The sequence below is a fragment of the Salmo trutta genome, chromosome 9, assembly GCF_901001165.1.
Source record: "Salmo trutta chromosome 9, fSalTru1.1, whole genome shotgun sequence".
NCBI classification, from domain to species: domain Eukaryota; kingdom Metazoa; phylum Chordata; class Actinopteri; order Salmoniformes; family Salmonidae; genus Salmo; species Salmo trutta.
This window is the reverse complement of record NC_042965.1, coordinates 27,714,847-27,734,347: the sequence shown is the minus strand read 5'-3', so window position 1 is coordinate 27,734,347 and position 19,501 is coordinate 27,714,847. Positions and strand designations below refer to the sequence as shown.

Genomic DNA, 19,501 nt, shown 5'->3' with positions numbered 1-19,501 from the left:
AATAGGCTTCTGCGTCTACAGTGTCTCATGGGGGACAAACATCATTAACCAAACGTGGAATCGATCAGGAAACACAACTCCAAGACTGAATTTTAGTTTCTTCTAATGAGCAACAGAAAAACAAATGTGCCAAACAGCATGTTCAGTGGCTCTTTAACAACAGATTGTTGGACGTCTATGAGCACGCTGTCATACATCACTGCAACGAGCCATCACATTGATGAGAAGTGGGGCATTAAGGACGTACTGAGAACACGGAAGAGAGGCACACAACAGAGACCCTAAAACGGCATTAATACCATCGTTGCTGAGTGGGTGGAGGACAGCAGTAAGATGAGCGACGTCTGGTAGGGTTTCCACTAGTTACCACAGCCACAGCCACAGCCACAAACTCAAATTTGTTTAATCTTTTTGGTCTTAATTTTAGGCATAAAGTTGGCAGTGTGGTTAAGGTTAGATTTCAATTGTGAAATCATTAAAAATACTAATGTTTAAACAATAAAAAAATGGCATTAAGAAATGTTTTCCATTTGTCACATCTCTACTGTATAATACTGTAGTAGGTACATAGTATCGGTCTACAGTAACTTACCTCTGTTGATTCTTGATGTACAGTAGGCATTATGGTCTCTGTAACTCACCTGTGATGAGCTCGCGGACCTCCATGTCATTGGTCTTCCTCAGCAGGCGGACAAGGGCGGGGATACCGTCACAGTTCTTGATGGCCACCTTGTTGTCGTGGTCCTTCCCATAGGAGATGTTCCTCAGGGCTCCGCAGGCCTTGCGGTGGACCTCAGCCTTGGGATGGTCCAGTAGGCTCGCCAGCACCGGGATCCCCTTCAGCTGGCGCACATCTTTCTTGATCTTGTCGTTTTCGTAGCACAGGTGCTGCAGGTAGGCGGCGGCGTTAGACTTGACCGGGTCGATGGGGTGGCCCAGCATGGCTATGACCTCTTGCAGATCGGGGTCACGCCAGCGCGGGTCCTTGCGGATGCTGTCGATGGAGGGCGAGCGGCGGCCAGCCAGGCGGTCCAGGCTGGCCATGCTCCCCCTCTCGGGCTGGGCCAGGGGGGCCGGGTACATGCCATGGATGTAGGGGTGTCGCTCGTCAATCATCTCCGCCTCGATGGGATCCTCGTAACCCCTATAATAGAGAGAGGGTACGTTTGAGGAAAGATCATGTAACATTGTTCAGAGCATTTCATATCTCTCTGTGAGGAGTTGTAGTTGTATGTTTTCTGTACATTTTCAGGACATTGGGATATGATTTAGTCTACAACTGCAAGGTTAACACCATCAATACTACTTCTACTACTACTAAAATAGATGGAGAGAGCATTTATTGGGATTTGTATAATAGAGGGATTTCAGGAGAAATAGAAGGGGGGATAAGAGTTGAGAAAGGCAAAGTGAGGTGAGAGTGATTGACTGATGGAGGGAAAAAGGAGATAGACACAGGGGTGACAGAGAGGTGAAAAGACAGGAGCGAGAGAGGAGAAAAGAGGACAAAGACGGAGACGGGGGACAAACAAGGCTGGTCTGTTATTAACAGCTGTGTCAGAGGGCCGCTCCCATCGATAAGAGAAACAGGGGCCACTTCCTTATTAACCGTCTCTGTTGGCTCAGAGCGATGTTCTCGTTTACCTTTTTTAATAATGATGAGGGAGCTGGTGTTAGTGTTGGGCGAGGAGGAGGAGGAGGAGAGGGAGAGAGAGAAAAAGAGTGAGAGTAGAGACAGAAAGACCCAGGTAGAGCAGGAAAGGTGATAGAAAGAGGGAGAGAGAGAAAAAGAAAGGGGGAGCGAGTGAAAGAAAAACAGACAGAAATAAATAATTTTATTTGAAACAGCAAGCCAGACAAAATTAAATGGGGCTATTTATATAATAAATATGAATTTGGAGGGCAGAAATTATTAAATATTAAAGCATTAGACCACTCACTAAAGGCTTCAGTCACACAAAAGTTACACTTAAATCTGAACTGGTTCTCTAACAGATTAGTAAGAAGGTCTCAGCTAGGGCTGTTACGGTGATCTCATTACCGCTACACCGGCGGTCACGAGTCATGATGGCAGTCAAATTCCATGTGACCGTTTAGTCACGTTAATTAGGCTTCTCCAAGCTCTGATGCTGCTGATGGTCATTAGTAGCCTTCCAAACCTGCTAACTGCCTGGTACTCAGCACTCTATTGTCACTCTAATCACTCATAAATGTGAATGTATATCGAAAATCTAATCAAACACTTAATGAGAGCCCATGAGCTCAAGTAGTGAAACATTTCTTTATGCTATGCAATTGAGGCCTCTATTAAAATGAGGAGGATCCCATCAGCTTTCGCTCTGAGCCTACTATATTTATTTCTCAACTTTCCTAATATTAAGCACATTGCTTCTATTTACAACAGGAGTACAGCCTACCTGACTGGCATGAAAATGAACCACGGGAAAGGCGTCCTCCATTCACTATTTAAGTACATAGATGACATGTATTTTTTCCCCCTGGACTGAAACATTGAAACATGACCCGCCAAACAGAGCTTCTTAACACCCACCCGCTTAACCGGGAAGCCAGCCTAACCAATGTGTCGGAGGACACATTGTTCAACTGATGACCGCAGTCAGCCTGCTGGCGCCCGGTCCACCACAAGGAGTCGCTAGAGCACGATGAGCCAAGCAAACCCTCCCCTAACCTGGACGACACTGGGCCAATTCTGCGCCTCCCTATGGTACTCCCGGTCACGACCTGTTGTGACACAGCCCGGGATTGAACCCGGGTCAGTTGTGACGCCTCAAGCACCGCGATGCAGTGCCTTAGACCGCTGCGCTACTCGCTAGGCATAATCCTAAGGTTTGTATCACAACTAAAGTGGCCAAATAACTTCTTAAAATGAAGCACAGTCTAACTGGCATACATACGCAGCACGTTTCAAGTTTGGAGAAGATAAGTTTCACCATAAATTGCACTTTGAGAATGGCGTTTTCCCGCTAATGGAACATTCGCGCTTATAGCTTACTGCCGTGTGCGTATTGCTGTGCTTATAATGTGAAGAAATAGCCTAATAGTTTATCAACATTTTAAGCTAAATGTTCTGATCTGTTCTGTCAGCCTCATTGCTTAAAAACATTTTTTTATGCTAGTGGTTGTATAAATTTGGGATCTATCGCATCTCACAACTGTCCCAGACTATGTTTGGAATATTTATTTCTCACACAGAATAGGTCAACTTTTGTACTATGGGGGATAGTAGATTGACATAAGCTAGTTATTTTGTTGTTCGTTTGGCTTAATCATGTTGTTGGCTGACAAAAAGTAAATATGGAAAGTTCTTCCAATATCTTCAGTATGCACCTTGGAATTGGATAGGGATGCGCACAGTTGCATTCCCGATGAGTCTGTCTTCACTTCTAGCCTGTGAGAAAGACCCACGTGACAGAGAGCCATGTGAGTGAGAGCTGCTTTGGAGCATGCAGCCAGGCGAAGGGAATTATAATTATTATAATCAGCCCAAGAGCACAACGGCCACTGGCCGCAAAAGACATGGATTTTTTTAGGGGCCATTACGGCCACAGAATGGTGATGCCACCAGGAAATTTGCGGCATTATCAAGTACTTGACAAATTGTGAATGAGTGACTGATGAAGTGTGTACAGCCTGCGCAAAAAAACAAAGCAGAGCTCATGCCTTTTAATGCAACTTTTTTCAAATCATCATTAGAGTCGCATCATGCAGCTTTAGAATGTATTGGAACTCAGAGTGATCCAGTTTGTCCCGAAATAAAGAGTAGTAGACAGCTCCTACAGAGCTGGAACCGTTCATTTACTTCTCCAGACAAAAAGGGCTCCATTGCAAAACTCATCTGGGACTAACTTCGTTAGCTTGATTTCTATCAGCTTAGCTAGCAGCTGGTTAGCGGCTCTGTCAAGCAGGCTTCAACCTGTCTGTTAAGTGGGATTCCGGGACAAGAAATAGCGGTCCTAGCTGTTAGAAGCTAACCGAGTCACGGAATCCATGTAAAAAAGTTCAGTATTTATTTCTAATGAAGATTGGTAATTTTTTGGTCAAAAACAACAACCCGAGCGTTTCCAGCATACAGTGTTCAGCTGCACACTCCCTGTGGCCAGGAGAGGAGAGGCAGCACTAGAGAGAGAGAACCCCACCATGCCCACAGGGAGGTTTCTGACCCAACACTGCCTCAACCAAAGACTATGCTAATGCCCTGTCTGTCCTGGCTGCCTCCCTGGGACTGGGCCTAGGTTAGCTTAGCGCCAGAGACATTAAGGGAGATGTATTCCATTTCTATATACAGTATGACGGTGCTAAGCAGTTAGCTCTCCTGTGGTGAAGTGGGTCCCAAGGTAGGCCTGCACGCCCCAGATGAGAGGCCCTCTATTCCACTCGATACCCTCCAGTCTCTCCTCTGTCTCCAGGCCCCTCCAGTAACCTTCCTCCCTAGCCCTCTTTGGTCTGTGATCTACACAAGGCTCTCTGCTCATCAATTCTCAAGGAGCACACACTGAAGGGGGCAAAAAGTGGAACTCTTCATTTCCATCTCAGAGTGGTGGAGGAGGAGGCGATCTCCCGACTGACAGATCATTAGGGTTCTGAAGCATACTGTAGCCATGTTTCCTAACCCTGGTGCTCCAGTACCCCCAACAGTACACATCTTTATTGTAACCCTGGTGCTCCAGTACCCCCAACAGTACACATCTTTATTGTAACCCTGGTGCTCCAGTACCCCCAACAGTATACGTGTTTATTGTAACCCTGCTGCTCCAGTACCCCCAACAGTATACATGTTTATTGTAACCCTGGTGCTCCAGTACCCCCAACAGTATACATGTTTATTGTAACCCTGGTGCTCCAGTACCCCCAACAGTATACATGTTTATTGTAACCCTGGTGCTCCAGTACCCCCAACAGTATACATGTTTATTGTAACCCTGGTGCTCCAGTACCCCCAACAGTATACATGTTTATTGTAACCCTGGTGCTCCAGTACCCCCAACAGTATACATGTTTATTGTAACCCTGGTGCTCCAGTACCCCCAACAGTATACACGTTTATTGTAACCCTGGTGCTCCAGTACCCCCAACAGTATACACGTTTATTGTAACCCTGGTGCTCCAGTACCCCCAACAGTATACACGTTTATTGTAACCCTGGTGCTCCAGTACCCCCAACAGTACACATGTTTATTGTAACCCTGGTGCTCCAGTACCCCCAACAGTACACATCTTTATTGTAACCCTGGTGATCCAGTACCCCCAACAGTATACATGTTTATTGTAACCCTGGTGCTCCAGTACCCCCAACAGTACACATGTTTATTGTAACCCTGGTGCTCCAGTACCCCCAACAGTACACATCTTTATTGTAACCCTGGTGATCCAGTACCCCCAACAGTACACATGTTTTAAGTATGTGTACTGTTGGGGGTACTGGAGGACCAGGGCTGGGAAATACTGCTGTAGCCAGGTATATCTAGATACAGAGGGGGTTAACATGACTTTCTTTGTTATCCATAGGTATTCATGGTGTTTTGAGAAACAAAAGATAAATCCTAATGATTTTACTTGTTCCACACACTTAAGGGTAAGATACTAACAGATCCGAGGAAAATAACCATTGTCACACAAAGTCACCATAATGGGACTTTCCCAAGGGGGTTCCCTGTATTTGGGATAGGTACTTCCATGACTGGCCAGTCATCTATGATGTACGGTGCAACAAAAAGGGGCGACAGACCTAACTGAGTGCTGGTGGTTATGGAGCTAGCTCCAGTATTTACTTGAATTGTAATGATGTTTATGTTAATTATGTGCTTTAAATTTCTCCCGGCTGCACTAGTGCACATTGCAAGGGGAGAATCTCATCATGGTATTGCTGTGTCTGGGGCACATTACTTTGTGGGTTTAAATGAGCCCCTCGGTAACATATCAGCTTTTATGGCAACACGTTTTACATTTTACTGCCAGTGAAATCAATACATGATGAACTGGGAGAAAAAGCTCCTACCCAAGCAGCAATGTAACTCGACACTAAATCCTTATATATTCAGTAGGCCAGGGTTGAGCTGATATTAAAGATAAAGTAAACCAACACCACAGGGAAGATAAGGCCAGAGTCTGGAGAGGCAAGCAGCTAAAGACAAGGCCAGGGTCTGGAGAGGCAAGCAGCTAAAGACAAGGCCAGGGTCTGGAGAGGCAAGCAGCTAAAGACAAGGCCAGGGTCTGGAGAGGCAAGCAGCTAAAGACAAGGCCAGGGTCTGGAGAGGCAAGCAGCTAAAGACAAGACCAGGGTCTGGAGAGGCAAGCAGCTAAAGACAAGACCAGGGTCTGGAGAGGCAAGCAGCTAAAGACAAGGCCAGGGTCTGGAGAGGCAAGCAGCTAAAGACAAGGCCAGGGTCTGGAGAGGCAAGCAGCTAAAGACAAGGCCAGGGTCTGGAGAGGCAAGCAGCTAAAGACAAGGCCAGGGTCTGGAGAGGCAAGCAGCTAAAGACAAGGCCAGAGTCTGGAGAGGCAAGCAGCTAAAGACAAGGCCAGGGTCTGGAGAGGCAAGCAGCTGCATTGAAATGTGAACCACAAGCAGAGACTAAGCTGAAAGACACCAAATGCCAAGAAAAGTCTATGTTTCTAAGGCATTAGTGTGGTCTTGGTCTTGTGGTACGAGGTTAGGTTTAGTTATCATGACCTAATTGCAAGGGTAGCCTTGATCAGACAGCTTCTGAAACAGTTGTCTCCTTCTCCAGCTTCAAAAATGACCTTACTGCTACTTCCTTGAAGGGTGTTGGTTGAGGACATCTCAACGGAATGGTATAGTCCAGTCTACCCTCACCCCCTCCTGTTTCTCACAGAATTGCTCCTTCCAGTCTAAGGAATGTACAATGGAACCATTCCAGGAATCAGGAGGGTTGAGGGTGGACTGGAACGTGAAGAACCACAAATCTCAAGCTCGGCCTTCAGCCCTGGTAATGAGGAAGGCCCCAGAGCTAGGAGCTCTGCTCTGATTAAGCCCCAGTCATTAAGGCCAGGCTGGAACAGGGCTGCAAGCCTGCCTGCTACACTGAGGTTTTGGTCTGGAGGGCCTCTCAGCTAGCCTGGATAAACCAGTGTGAACCCTGTGCTCACCATTGAGAGTAGCGTTCAGTCTAGTTGAACCAGGCTAACTCACAGCTGCATGATAGATGGAAAAATGAATGGCTGTGAGTGAGTAGAGATTATACAGTACCAAGCATTCCTTTGTGAACACCCTGTCTGGTCTAACCACACATTCAGAAATACAGTTAGGGGATTCAAATGCTAACAGAAATAGAAGATGACGAGCCAAATCAACACTGCTGTGAATAAACTGCAGAAACAAAGCGTTATAGAGGGCATTACCAAATGATGTCTTCATTGCTATCAGATACATGTGCATACATCAACCGTCACACTCTTACACACACTGAGAATCAGTGTAGAGTTGGGGTTGAACTGGAACTCATTTAGATACACCTGATTCCGGGGTTGGTAAATGGGGTGCGGGCTGAGTGATGGGAATGTCAGCATTTGCATTTAAATTGGCACCATTGTGTTGATATAGTTGGGGTTTATTCACAGGATGTGAAAGGCCCTTGCCGCCTCAAAGCTACAGCTACGGCCGGCACCGCCGGCAGGCATAATGCTCACAGGATGATTACAGAAGCAGCTCACACTCATGTTAATGGAGCTGCTAAAGTGAGTGAGTGTGAAAGAGAGAGAGAAAGGGGAGAGAGTGTAGGAGTGACAGCCAGCATATAGTAAAAAGGCTTCAGTGACATCCGTCTTTTTCTTTCCCTGTCATCTTCTGTCAATTATGTAGATCAAATCTCTATTCCTGTGGTCTCTGACCCTCTCCAATCCCTAAGGAGACAAACCTCAAAGGATTAGCAGCGGAGATATAATGTGTCCATCTCTGTTTGGAGGAACATTTCCACATGATTATGAGCTCAGTGACTACCCACTATACACACACAACAGATTGGTCATGTTCGGTTATGAATGTGAGCAATAAGTGATTTATGACTCACAAGAGGCATGGCTACAAAACATCAGAAACATGTTCCTGTTGTATTCTAACTGCTTCTGCTGTCATTATCTGTTCGTTTCTTATTTCAATGACGTGTGGGGAAGAAGAAAAACACTGTTCAGAACATAGTTTCCCCATCATTGGACAACTTCTAATAAAACTTCTAATAAGACAGAAGAAAGGTATCCGTCTCATGCTAAAAGCTATGCACTTCTAGTCTTGGCAGGCTCTCAGCGGAGTAGTGGTCTCTCTCTCTCTCGCTCTCTCATGTGACATGTCCCCTCTCCATTAAGGTAGATGGTGACCCCTGGAGGCCCCATGGCAGGGGGAGGTGGGCAGGCAGTTGCAGCATGGCCCCGGTCGCACCAGGGAGAGATGAGCGATTTGAGATTGGCTCCAGACATCGCCATTGTCTGGCAGAGTTCAAAAGCAGCTATTAATCATGCTGACAACCACACACACACACACACACACACACACACACACACACACACACACACACACACACACACACACACACACACACACACACACACACACACACATTTTCACTCACACACACATATAGAGGCACACATGTACACAAAAAGGAAGAAAGAGAGAGAGAGAGTGGGTGGAAACACACCCACACAGACCAAGTGAGAGGGGGGACAGAACACCCACATACTGTACAATTTGGACACACACACACACCTAACTAAAGACTAAAAGTTTGGGCGGCCCAGTTCTTCCCTGTAATAGATTACTATAACTCCACCATGTTGACCTAATGTATGCTCGACGACAGCGCAGGAAACCATTTTTGCGCTAAACATCTTAATTTTTATTTTCCTTATAATTGAGGGTTTCCAAAGCGACTACACGATAAGCTGTAATTAAAGTGCTTTAATTCACACATTCATTACAGCAGCGTCGATATTGCATTATGTTCTTGGAGACATACTAATGAGAGAGAGAGAGAGAGACAGAGAGAGAGAGACAGAGAGAGAGAGAGACAGAGAGAGAGAGAGAGACAGAGAGACAGAGAGAGAGAGACAGAGAGAGAGAGAGACAGAGAGAGAGACAGAGAGAGACAGAGAGAGACAGAGAGACAGAGAGAGACAGAGAGAGACAGAGAGAGACAGAGAGAGACAGAGAACAGATCGGCTCTGGGAGGTTCGCTCCTTGTCATGCTAATTCTAACTACGCAAAGTGTCTCGTTTTATTACCATAACTGTATTACAGATGTGTTACTGTTTGTTTGATAAGTGACACAGCAGGTGATGGAGCATATCAGTGATGGTGTGTGTTGGAAAGACAGGGAAAGATGGCATGTTATGTTTTTCCCAAAGAAATGACGAGGGTATTGCCTCGTGAAATGAATCAGAGAGCTAGCCACCTGTCAAGTGCCTAATCAGGTGTGTGTGTGTGTGTGTGTGTGTGTGTGTGTGTGTATTAGTATGTTGTGAAACAAGTAGAGTACAGTACAAATTGCCTGTCACAGCAACCGCTTCTCCTCAAGCCAATAGTGGAGTGAATCATTTTCTGGCAACGTGTGTGTGAATGTGTGTGTATTCCATGCAGACAGAAGCTCTTATTAAAGGGAAGCACCTCCAATCTGTACTTCCCTGTCCTGTGCTAGGCATAAAAACAACACATTACCATGCTGCCTTTGAATCCGGGGTGTGTGTGTGATTAGAACGTCCCAGACACTCAGCACGACACTGTCAAAGGCTGCTACACTGCTACTCTACATGACAGAAACAACACACACACACACACACACACACACACACACACACACACACGATTCCTATCTTCCTCCCTCACAAACCTCCTCAGTTCACTTCCCTTAAAATGTAATGTGGCTCAGGGCCCACATTTCATTTCTCTTCCAATGGAAATTAATAAATCCATCTTTCACAGATCACCGATAAAAAATAAAAAGTCTTTAAAACACACTGTCATGACGTTGGCCTGTGGGTAAGGTTTATGACCCCCCCATAAATACCTTCTCCCTTCCCCTCTCTCTCTGACCCTACTGAAGGACTGGAATAGCCTGTGTTCAATATAGAGAGTCTGGGAACATCAAACAAATAGGGAAAGGAACCATCTTTTGTTAATAAAACCAGTTGGAAATATGCTTGATAACGTAATGAGTATGTATGTCAGTTCATTGTTATCTGAGACATTATGATTGATGGCAGGACGACATAAACTGTACCGGAGAAAGTATACACTCTAGTTATCAGAGTCACATGGAATTGTTATGCAATTGAAATGTTTGATATTGAAATTGTTTGTTAGGAGATTAAATGTAATTTTAGCTTCCAAATGAGAGAATTGGGTTTTCATAGGGAAAGTGCCCTGCCGATCAGTGGCCAACCCTGTGAAGAGACATGGGGTTATAAACGATGAAACCCCTCCTTCCCCCTCTCCACTATATAAGTCTTTGACGAAAAGACATTCCGGGTTCCAGTACGGGAGGACTGCAGCCTCTACGTTATAAGGACAGACACATATCAAGAACAGAACTAAGCCAACCTCGGCGTGAGCTATGGTATGAACTGGTATGAACTTTGAGCTTATTCACTACAGAAGTGATACTTCCTAGCCGTTGAGTTAGCCGCTGCTAACGTGGGCTAGGAAAGGACGGACGACGGATCCAGTCTAACAACCAGACGAAGATACCACCACCATTGACATTCTTCCACTACACAACAGGAAGATCTGTTGGCCAACCACGGCCAGCATCTACGACCAATCTACCGAAGCGCAGCTCAGAGTAAATATTTATTGCATTTTCCTTTTCCAAATGGGCGGTAATTTAGAATGCATAAGATAATGTATTTACGATAGCATAGCTGCTGTTTCTGTGTTCCTAAATCTTCCCGCTCTTTCATTCAAGCCCAACCCCCTTTTCCTTTGTGTAACCAGCCATGATACAGGCTCAGTCCACCAGGACGTTTTCTGTATGACATCATATGAATTCTGTGTATTTGTAATTCTGTGTGATTAGTTAGGTATTTAGTAAATAAATAATTAAACCCAATTTTGTATTGCTGATTCAACTTGTTAGCCAGGGTTCGTGAAGATAACCAAGAATGTATAACTTTCATGATGAGATTGAAAATAAGATAAGATTGACTGCTATCGATGTAAAATATTACTAAGTATTTTAAGAGTTTATTCAGAAGATAACAGCTCTATAAACGTTCTTCTGTGGTGCCCCGACTTTCTAGTTAATTACATTTACATGATTAGCTTAATCAGGTAATATTAATTACAGAGAAATAATTTTATAAGTTAGCATGTCATATCACTTAATCCGGCATAGCCAAAGACACGACATAATGGTGCCCCGTGTGAGGCATCTAAAATAGGATGAAGCTTTCATTTTGATTCAGCCTATATAAAATTGAAAAGCAGATTACATAATATACCAAGTATTTTATATACATTATGGGAATTGTAGATCGGAATTATTGGTGCGTGTGTGTTCTGGAGAATCGCCTCAGTGTTGTGCTCTGAGGTAGTCAGTGGGTAGCATACCCTATACAGTTCTGTATGAGGGCTGATAAAGCTATCTGATAAATAGCGCGTTTGGCCAAACGCTGGGCTATTTCTGCCTCGCGCGTTTCAGACGCGTGTTGGCTAGGTCATTATTAATTTCTCGAGCGAGGACAAAGACCCAGCCGATTGAAATTTAGGAGAGATTAGCTTGACCAGTTTATAAGTATCTCTCTGTCTGTCTCTCGCGTTTCGATGCGAGGAGACCACGGTGCATTTTGTTGTTTACCGCGAGTTCCGGTTAAAACATCGTCAAATATCGCCGAAAAGGGTTTGAACATAATACGTTATAAGTAAAACCTTTCCCTTGCCAAGGGAATCCTATGTGAGCATTTTTCAGGCATCAAGTAGCATTAGCTTGCTCGAGATGCTAAGCTAACAAAAGAGAAAACAGCCATTTTGTTTGTGCCACATTGTAATTCATCCGACTTGCGGAACGAAAGACCTGCCCTGGGTACTTCCGTTGATTTCAACGTGTGCCAGCAGACTCCCCTATGAGAGTCACCAGTACTTTCCTTCAAATAATTAGTCAGGTGACACTCAAGTCGTTACTTATGATATCCAGACGGATATCGATGTCTTATTCAATTGAACTAATAAGTGAAATTGCCAGATTTACGTTCTCAAGTGGATTTTTTTTTTTAAATATCCAAATTGATGAGTTTTCTAAATGAGACATTGTAATCTTTTTTCCACATTAACCTAGATGAATAAACCTCTAAGGTTAATTCAAGTTTAAATCCCAAATAGCCTATACAGGTTTGATTTATCATTAAAATTGATCAATCAGTAAAATTTGGTTTTTGCAAAACCCATTCAGTAATCCAGTACTGACAGAAGTCCCGCCCCAGCGGGAATCCCATGTGGCTTCGGCCCAAGGAAGAAGTGTACCATAGTGGGAAGTGTTCCCAACATTTAATCTACTGTTTACACTTATGATATCCAATCAATGGAAATGGTAGGGATTATCATCTCATTCAATTTAATAAGTTAAATTGTTGAACAAACCTTAATGTTCTTCCAATCAAATGAGACACTTTTAAAACTTCTCATATTAACCTGGATGAAGCAACCTCTAAGGTTAATTCAAGTTTAATACCCAGATAGCCTACCCAGGTAGGATTAATCATTGGCATTGATTAATTCATTCAATTTGCTTTTGCAAATTCATTCACATCCAACTTCCACATTACTGGTACAGTACTGATGGGTCGTCAACATCTATAAATAGATTAAACTTGTCTTTGCAGCTTCCAATGAATTCCAAACCCAAACATTAAAAAAAAAAAAAATAGGAACATTCTTCCTCTAAATTTTTCTAATAATGTGCAAGCTACCAAAGGTGGTCACCACTCCTCCACTAATTAGTGAACCTCCACCCATAAAAGGATTGATCTCTGACCTCAGCAGCGATACCAACCCTAATTATGCCATTAGTGAAAAATCAGCCGAAATTGCGAACGCTGTCCAAAATCAACCATCAAACACAGGCTTTGTGACGGTTCTCTCCACTTTAGCACTTATGTATCGCCATCAAAGGTTGGCATCGATCCAATACCACAGTGCACAGCTGAAGCACGTGCAAGACATGGCTAACATGAGGGCACAGGTGGAGAGAACTGAGCAACTATTGACAAAAGCAGGAAATGGAAACATTCTGCTAGTCGAGGAACTGCGTTTGAAATCGGAACAATTAAAAGTAATTGCAAATACTTATGACGATGAACGAGCACAAGCTCTTCAACAAAATCATAGGCTACAGGAACAACTCGATTTAGCTAAAACTAAATACCATGATGTCCACGCCAAACTAGATAAATCTAAAGAAGTATTTTACAAACAGGAGCGCTCAACTTGACAACATGCATGCTGTTTTGTTGAATGTTACTCAAAATAACACGGTGCTCCTCAAAGCGCTGCAGACCAAAGACGATCAGTTAATGAACACAGTGACAAAGTTGGATGATAAATCAGCAGAACTTATTGAAGTTGCTGACCAATTGAATGATGAGAGAACTCAGGTGATGAGGATGGAAATATTGATTTCTAAGCAAGCAGAGGAAATCTCATCACTGAATCTCTCGCTCCGTACTCGAGACCTCTATCTGCAAACCATGACAGATAAGTTTGAGACCGAAAGGAGCAGGTGTGACACTCACGTGTCCAAAATTGGTACTCTAAGCGCTCAAGTGGACTCTGCAATGCAGCAGAAGACCACCCTTAGGTACCAGCTGGAGGAAGTCCAGAATGGGCACGCTCTACAGCATGACTACCCATCCAAGCAACCGGAGTCCGGTACTCAAAGGAGTGAAGACGATAGGTTTCAGACATTGCATCCATCATGTGTCCCTCAGTCTTCTCCTCTTGGCCATTCGGCACTGAGTAATATGGAGCCTCTTGGCCAACAAAGCCAAAGCTTGGCTACTCCTCTTGGCCTTTCGGCCCCAATTTCTCCACAGGATGAAGCCAACCCTCTCCGCCCGCTTGGCGCGGAATACCTTGACAAACTCGTCAAGAATTTCCCCACCTTTGACCCCGTTCCAGGTCAGCCAAACGATACTTAGACGTTCCTAGCTGACATAGAGGACGCGTTGGGTGGCTACCCGAACGCTACGGGTTCTGACAGGGTTTACCTGTTGAAGCGAACGTCGAATAGACACGTGACGAGGTTCATTCGCCTACAACAGCAACACGTGCTAAATGACTACGCTAAACTTGCCACAGCTTTGAAATTAGAATTCAGTGGTTCTGCGACTCGCAAACACGATAGCTCACTGGCTAACATGGTCAAACAAGCTCGAAACGAACACCCACAAGCTTTCTATCATAGGCTTCGTTCAGCTTACTTTGGCCTACTCACAGAAACAGGAATGGAAGAGCTGTTACCATTCAAACAAATGTTTCTGTCGAACATGTATCCCACCTTCATTACCTACTTGGGCCCTGCAGCCCACGTTGGCTTGCCTATCTTACAACTCAGAGAGCTTGCAAGCACAGCTTTTGAGGCATCAAAAGCTCGCAACGCTAAGAGCCCTGACCACTCGGTTTTGAAGTTTGACCAGGAGCACTCACTCCAGTTAGAGGGTGCATTATCAGGTATTGGAGCGTCGAGAGCTGACGCACAACAACAGTTTCTACCACGAAACCATGATTCCAATAACCGCCGCGGTCGAAATAACTGTAAAGTACGTCGCCTTCAAAACGACTACCGCTACAATCGACCTGTTCGCTACGTTCCTGTACCCAACCCACACAAAGTGTCAGAACACAAGGGTAACAAAGGGTTGAAGGACGATCAAAACGTAGACCAATGTTCTCCAGAAGTCCCACTACGGGAAGAACTAAAGCGAGAACAATTTGAGAAAAGGGTAAAAGATAAGTCACAAGGACTAGACGGGGAATTACCTGACACCAGGTCCGCAGGAATTAACACCCATAGCAAGGACGTTAAAGTTCAAATTTCTCCCGCTCACATTCAAGACCCTATCCAGGGCCCGCTTGATCAAGAAACAAGCCCCCGGGCTCGGTCTATAGACTCCGATACAAAAGTTGCGAAGGTAAAGGTCAAACGCTTAGTTAAAGCCAAGCCCACTCAAAATCGGAAAAGTCAATCTGCTTCCATCTTGAACAGACATGGCACATCACGTCGTTGCGAACGACCACTCCACTTTGTGGGGAATATGTCCACTAACCACGAATCTAAACGGCCATACCTGGAAACAGTCCTGGAGGACTGCTTAGCTTGTCAGGCGCTAATTGATTCGGGTGCGACAATATCACTCATCTCTCAAACATTGTTTGATGAGCTCAAAAGGGCTTTGAAGCCAACTAAACGTTGGTTAAAAGTGGAACGATGCGACACTACACTTCGAGGGGTCACTCAGACTACCTCGCCTCTCACATTGAGAGTCATGCTGAAACTACACTTCCAGGACGTATCGCTCGTTCATCCTGTGTATGTTACCAGCCTCGAAACTGTAACCCTGCTACTTGGAGCAGACTTGATGGATCGGTTACTCCCATTGATGGATTGGAAAACCAACCAGGTATGGTCACAGGCCACAGTGCCTTCTCCACTGACCACACACACTGTCTTCCCCTAACTCTAGCTGCAACGCAGTCCTTCACGAGGGGTATCTGTCAAAAGCACCCCTTGGGAAAAAGACGTGTAGAAACCTCTTGGTGCAGAATCCGATCCAAGGAGATATTACGATATCTCGACACATTCCATCAGCCAATCTGATTGACCATTCTTTTCATGATTTCGAGCCAGCTGTCTCTGTGAATGAGCAACTTCCCTCCTTCTTGCAGTCGTGCAATACGGTAGTTGAGATGAACTTCTCTGGCCCTTCGGACACTTCCGCAAGCACTGCGGCCGTCTCAGCAAGAAAAACATTGATGTGCAGAGTACACTCTGCTTCCGATGATACACCTTCTGCTTTGTTGGGGACTGTCACCCCTTACAATGACACTAATGGCGTCAGTCCAGCAACTGACCCGATGACTCCCACTGGTGAAACACTTTGCGATATCACAGACCGATATCCTCGTCTCAGTTTGCAGGTACTGAAGAGGTTGCCACACGCGGAAGCGGTGGTGACTGACAGACCTCGACAGCCACTGAGGGTGTTGAAGCACAAACACCAGGAGATTTGGTTGAAAGGTTACAGCCATTCTCATAATAACGCGGCCACTGACAACTCGTACATAGGGTCCGACCTTCTCGTTTGCGCCTCGGACACCAACACCACCCGTTGGTGGGGGGGTCCCGAGACACAAAGGGGGGGAATAGTAGCCCAGACCCATGATGAGCCTCATCGAGGCCGGTGGGGGGGTCGAGACTACGGACAACACCGTACGAGGCCGCCAGAGCATAAATCAAATCTAGTTGTAAACTCCCCTATGAGAACAGTGAGGAGCAGACAGGCCCCTAGACGGGGATTATCTTAGAACACATCTAAGATAGTACTGAGGTGTACCACACTGGTCGTAAAGGAAGTCCAGTGGACTTGTCCTCCTCCAAAACAAATGGCAACAATAATCATTCCTTGCCATGTGTAGGTTCAACTACAATACAACTAGTAATATGCTCCAATCATGTGTTCCGGTAGATAATATTTCAGAATAAATCGGTAGGACAACTGGACCCCTTGAATACCAGTACCAATACCACAGTCAGTCCAGCAACACTCAGTAAGAGGATTAGTAACCTCACAAGTTAAATTGCTATTGATAATAGCGACATAGGAGTCACTCAGAGTGCAACACGGGGAAGGGAATCTCCATTGCACTCCTCCAATGGTTAACACATGCCACTAATAAATAGAACCCTCCGTTCAGGAGAAAAGTTATTAGAAGTCATGAACCATGATCACACCACGTACGACTGGTCTAATACTTAGAGTACTTCCGTCGTGAGGTTAGCTCCTCCGTGGATAACATAGCTATGAAATAGACTTCATACCTACCGCCACTACAATAGTGGAAGACACCGTGACTTGTAGAAAACTACTACAGACTCCCTTGACACCAATTCTGACTGACCTCCAGGCATTGACCTGAAAATTACCTGACTACGTCAGACTCATTCTGAACAAGTTGTAATCTGCCAGGATACTTGGTTATCTTCCCTTGACATGCGCGATTGTGTAAGCATAAACGCACATGCACAACGGAACATCCAATTAGGATTTATGCTAGGATCACTTAAGGGTCCAAACAAAATACCAGCCTTAGTAAAGTTGAACATTTACTTCTAGACTTATCATATAGTTGTCAACTTAGGATAGTACCCTAAGCGCCACCCCGCAAATTAGGAAAGCCCTAGATATGACATTAGACAATGCCATGATAGGGTCATTTTGCCAAGACCATGGACGTAGATAGAATACAGTCCAATTAGATGATTAAGGTGGCATAACTATTTTGTTTTGTTTATGCTTTCATTAATTTTGTTTCATTTTCTTTGGCACATAGAAAGTGATAGAGCCATAAACAACTCCCCCATACAACCATCAGTTAGTGCCACAACGACGCTCATTTGGGAGGAAATGTAATGATATATTTCATGAGTGTGTGTGCGTTGTTAACCTCTGCCTAAGTTACTGCCCAGATATTCCAGTCTGGACGACCAGACGACGGGTCCGGAACGGCGATCCCAACCCGGACATCCGCTGCCGAGTCATGGAACGGACATCTTCATTTGCAGAGACCCTACCCGGGTCGACCACCAGAGGGGGGACTGCAATAGCAACCACCAACTGGACATCTGCTGCACAGCCTTGGAGCGGACTTCTTCATTTGCAGACACCCTACCCGGGTCGACCGCCAGATGGGGACCACAACGATGATCCACAACCAGGACAACCCACGTTCATTTTTATGTTGGTTTACAACATGCAGGTTAATCGCAAGATTGAACCCAACATGGGGGGACTGTCATGACGTTGGCCTGTGGGTAAGGTTTATGACCCCCCCATAAATACCTTCTCCCTTCCCCTCTCTCTCTGACCCTACTGAAGGACTGGAATAGCCTGTGTTCAATATAGAGAGTCTGGGAACATCAAACAAATAGGGAAAGGAACCATCTTTTGTTAATAAAACCAGTTGGAAATATGCTTGATAACGTAATGAGTATGTATGTCAGTTCATTGTTATCTGAGACATTATGATTGATGGCAGGACGACATAAACTGTACCGGAGAAAGTATACACTCTCTAGTTATCAGAGTCACATGGAATTGTTATGCAATTGAAATGTTTGATATTGAAATTGTTTGTTAGGAGATTAAATGTAATTTTAGCTTCCAAATGAGAGAATTGGGTTTTCATAGGGAAAGTGCCCTGCCGATCAGTGGCCAACCCTGTGAAGAGACATGGGGTTATAAACGATGAAACCCCTCCTTCCCCCTCTCCACTATATAAGTCTTTGACGAAAAGACATTCCGGGTTCCAGTACGGGAGGACTGCAGCCTCTACGTTATAAGGACAGACACATATCAAGAACAGAACTAAGCCAACCTCGGCGTGAGCTATGGTATGAACTGGTATGAACTTTGAGCTTATTCACTACAGAAGTGATACTTCCTAGCCGTTGAGTTAGCCGCTGCTAACGTGGGCTAGGAAAGGACGGACGACGGATCCAGTCTAACAACCAGACGAAGATACCACCACCATTGACATTCTTCCACTACACAACAGGAAGATCTGTTGGCCAACCACGGCCAGCATCTACGACCAATCTACCGAAGCGCAGCTCAGAGTAAATATTTATTGCATTTTCCTTTTCCAAATGGGCGGTAATTTAGAATGCATAAGATAATGTATTTACGATAGCATAGCTGCTGTTTCTGTGTTCCTAAATCTTCCCGCTCTTTCATTCAAGCCCAACCCCCTTTTCCTTTGTGTAACCAGCCATGATACAGGCTCAGTCCACCAGGACGTTTTCTGTATGACATCATATGAATTCTGTGTATTTGTAATTCTGTGTGATTAGTTAGGTATTTAGTAAATAAATAATTAAACCCAATTTTGTATTGCTGATTCAACTTGTTAGCCAGGGTTCGTGAAGATAACCAAGAATTTATAACTTTCATGATGAGATTGAAAATAAGATAAGATTGACTGCTATCGATGTAAAATATTACTAAGTATTTTAAGAGTTTATTCAGAAGATAACAGCTCTATAAACGTTCTTCTGTGGTGCCCCGACTTTCTAGTTAATTACATTTACATGATTAGCTTAATCAGGTAATATTAATTACAGAGAAATAATTTTATAAGTTAGCATGTCATATCACTTAATCCGGCATAGCCAAAGACACGACAACACATTGCTCCCCGCCCTGCGCCTGTCCTAAGTCAAGCATGCTTGAGGTTTCTTTCTTGTGCTACAGAGTACAGGAA

At 44.7% G+C, this 19,501-nt stretch overlaps 1 protein-coding gene across 6 annotated transcripts in view; it reads right to left on the bottom strand.

Annotated features, from left to right (window-relative positions):
• LOC115200345 (armadillo repeat protein deleted in velo-cardio-facial syndrome homolog) overlaps positions 1-19,501 on the bottom strand; it is a gene marked incomplete in the record, with an annotated part of 350,855 nt that overhangs the window by 97,183 nt on the left and 234,171 nt on the right. For all 6 annotated transcript variants that reach the window (XM_029763330.1, XM_029763331.1, XM_029763333.1 and 3 more), the window contains 1 exon segment: positions 642-1,144. In XM_029763330.1, the coding sequence (XP_029619190.1) occupies positions 642-1,144 (503 nt within the window).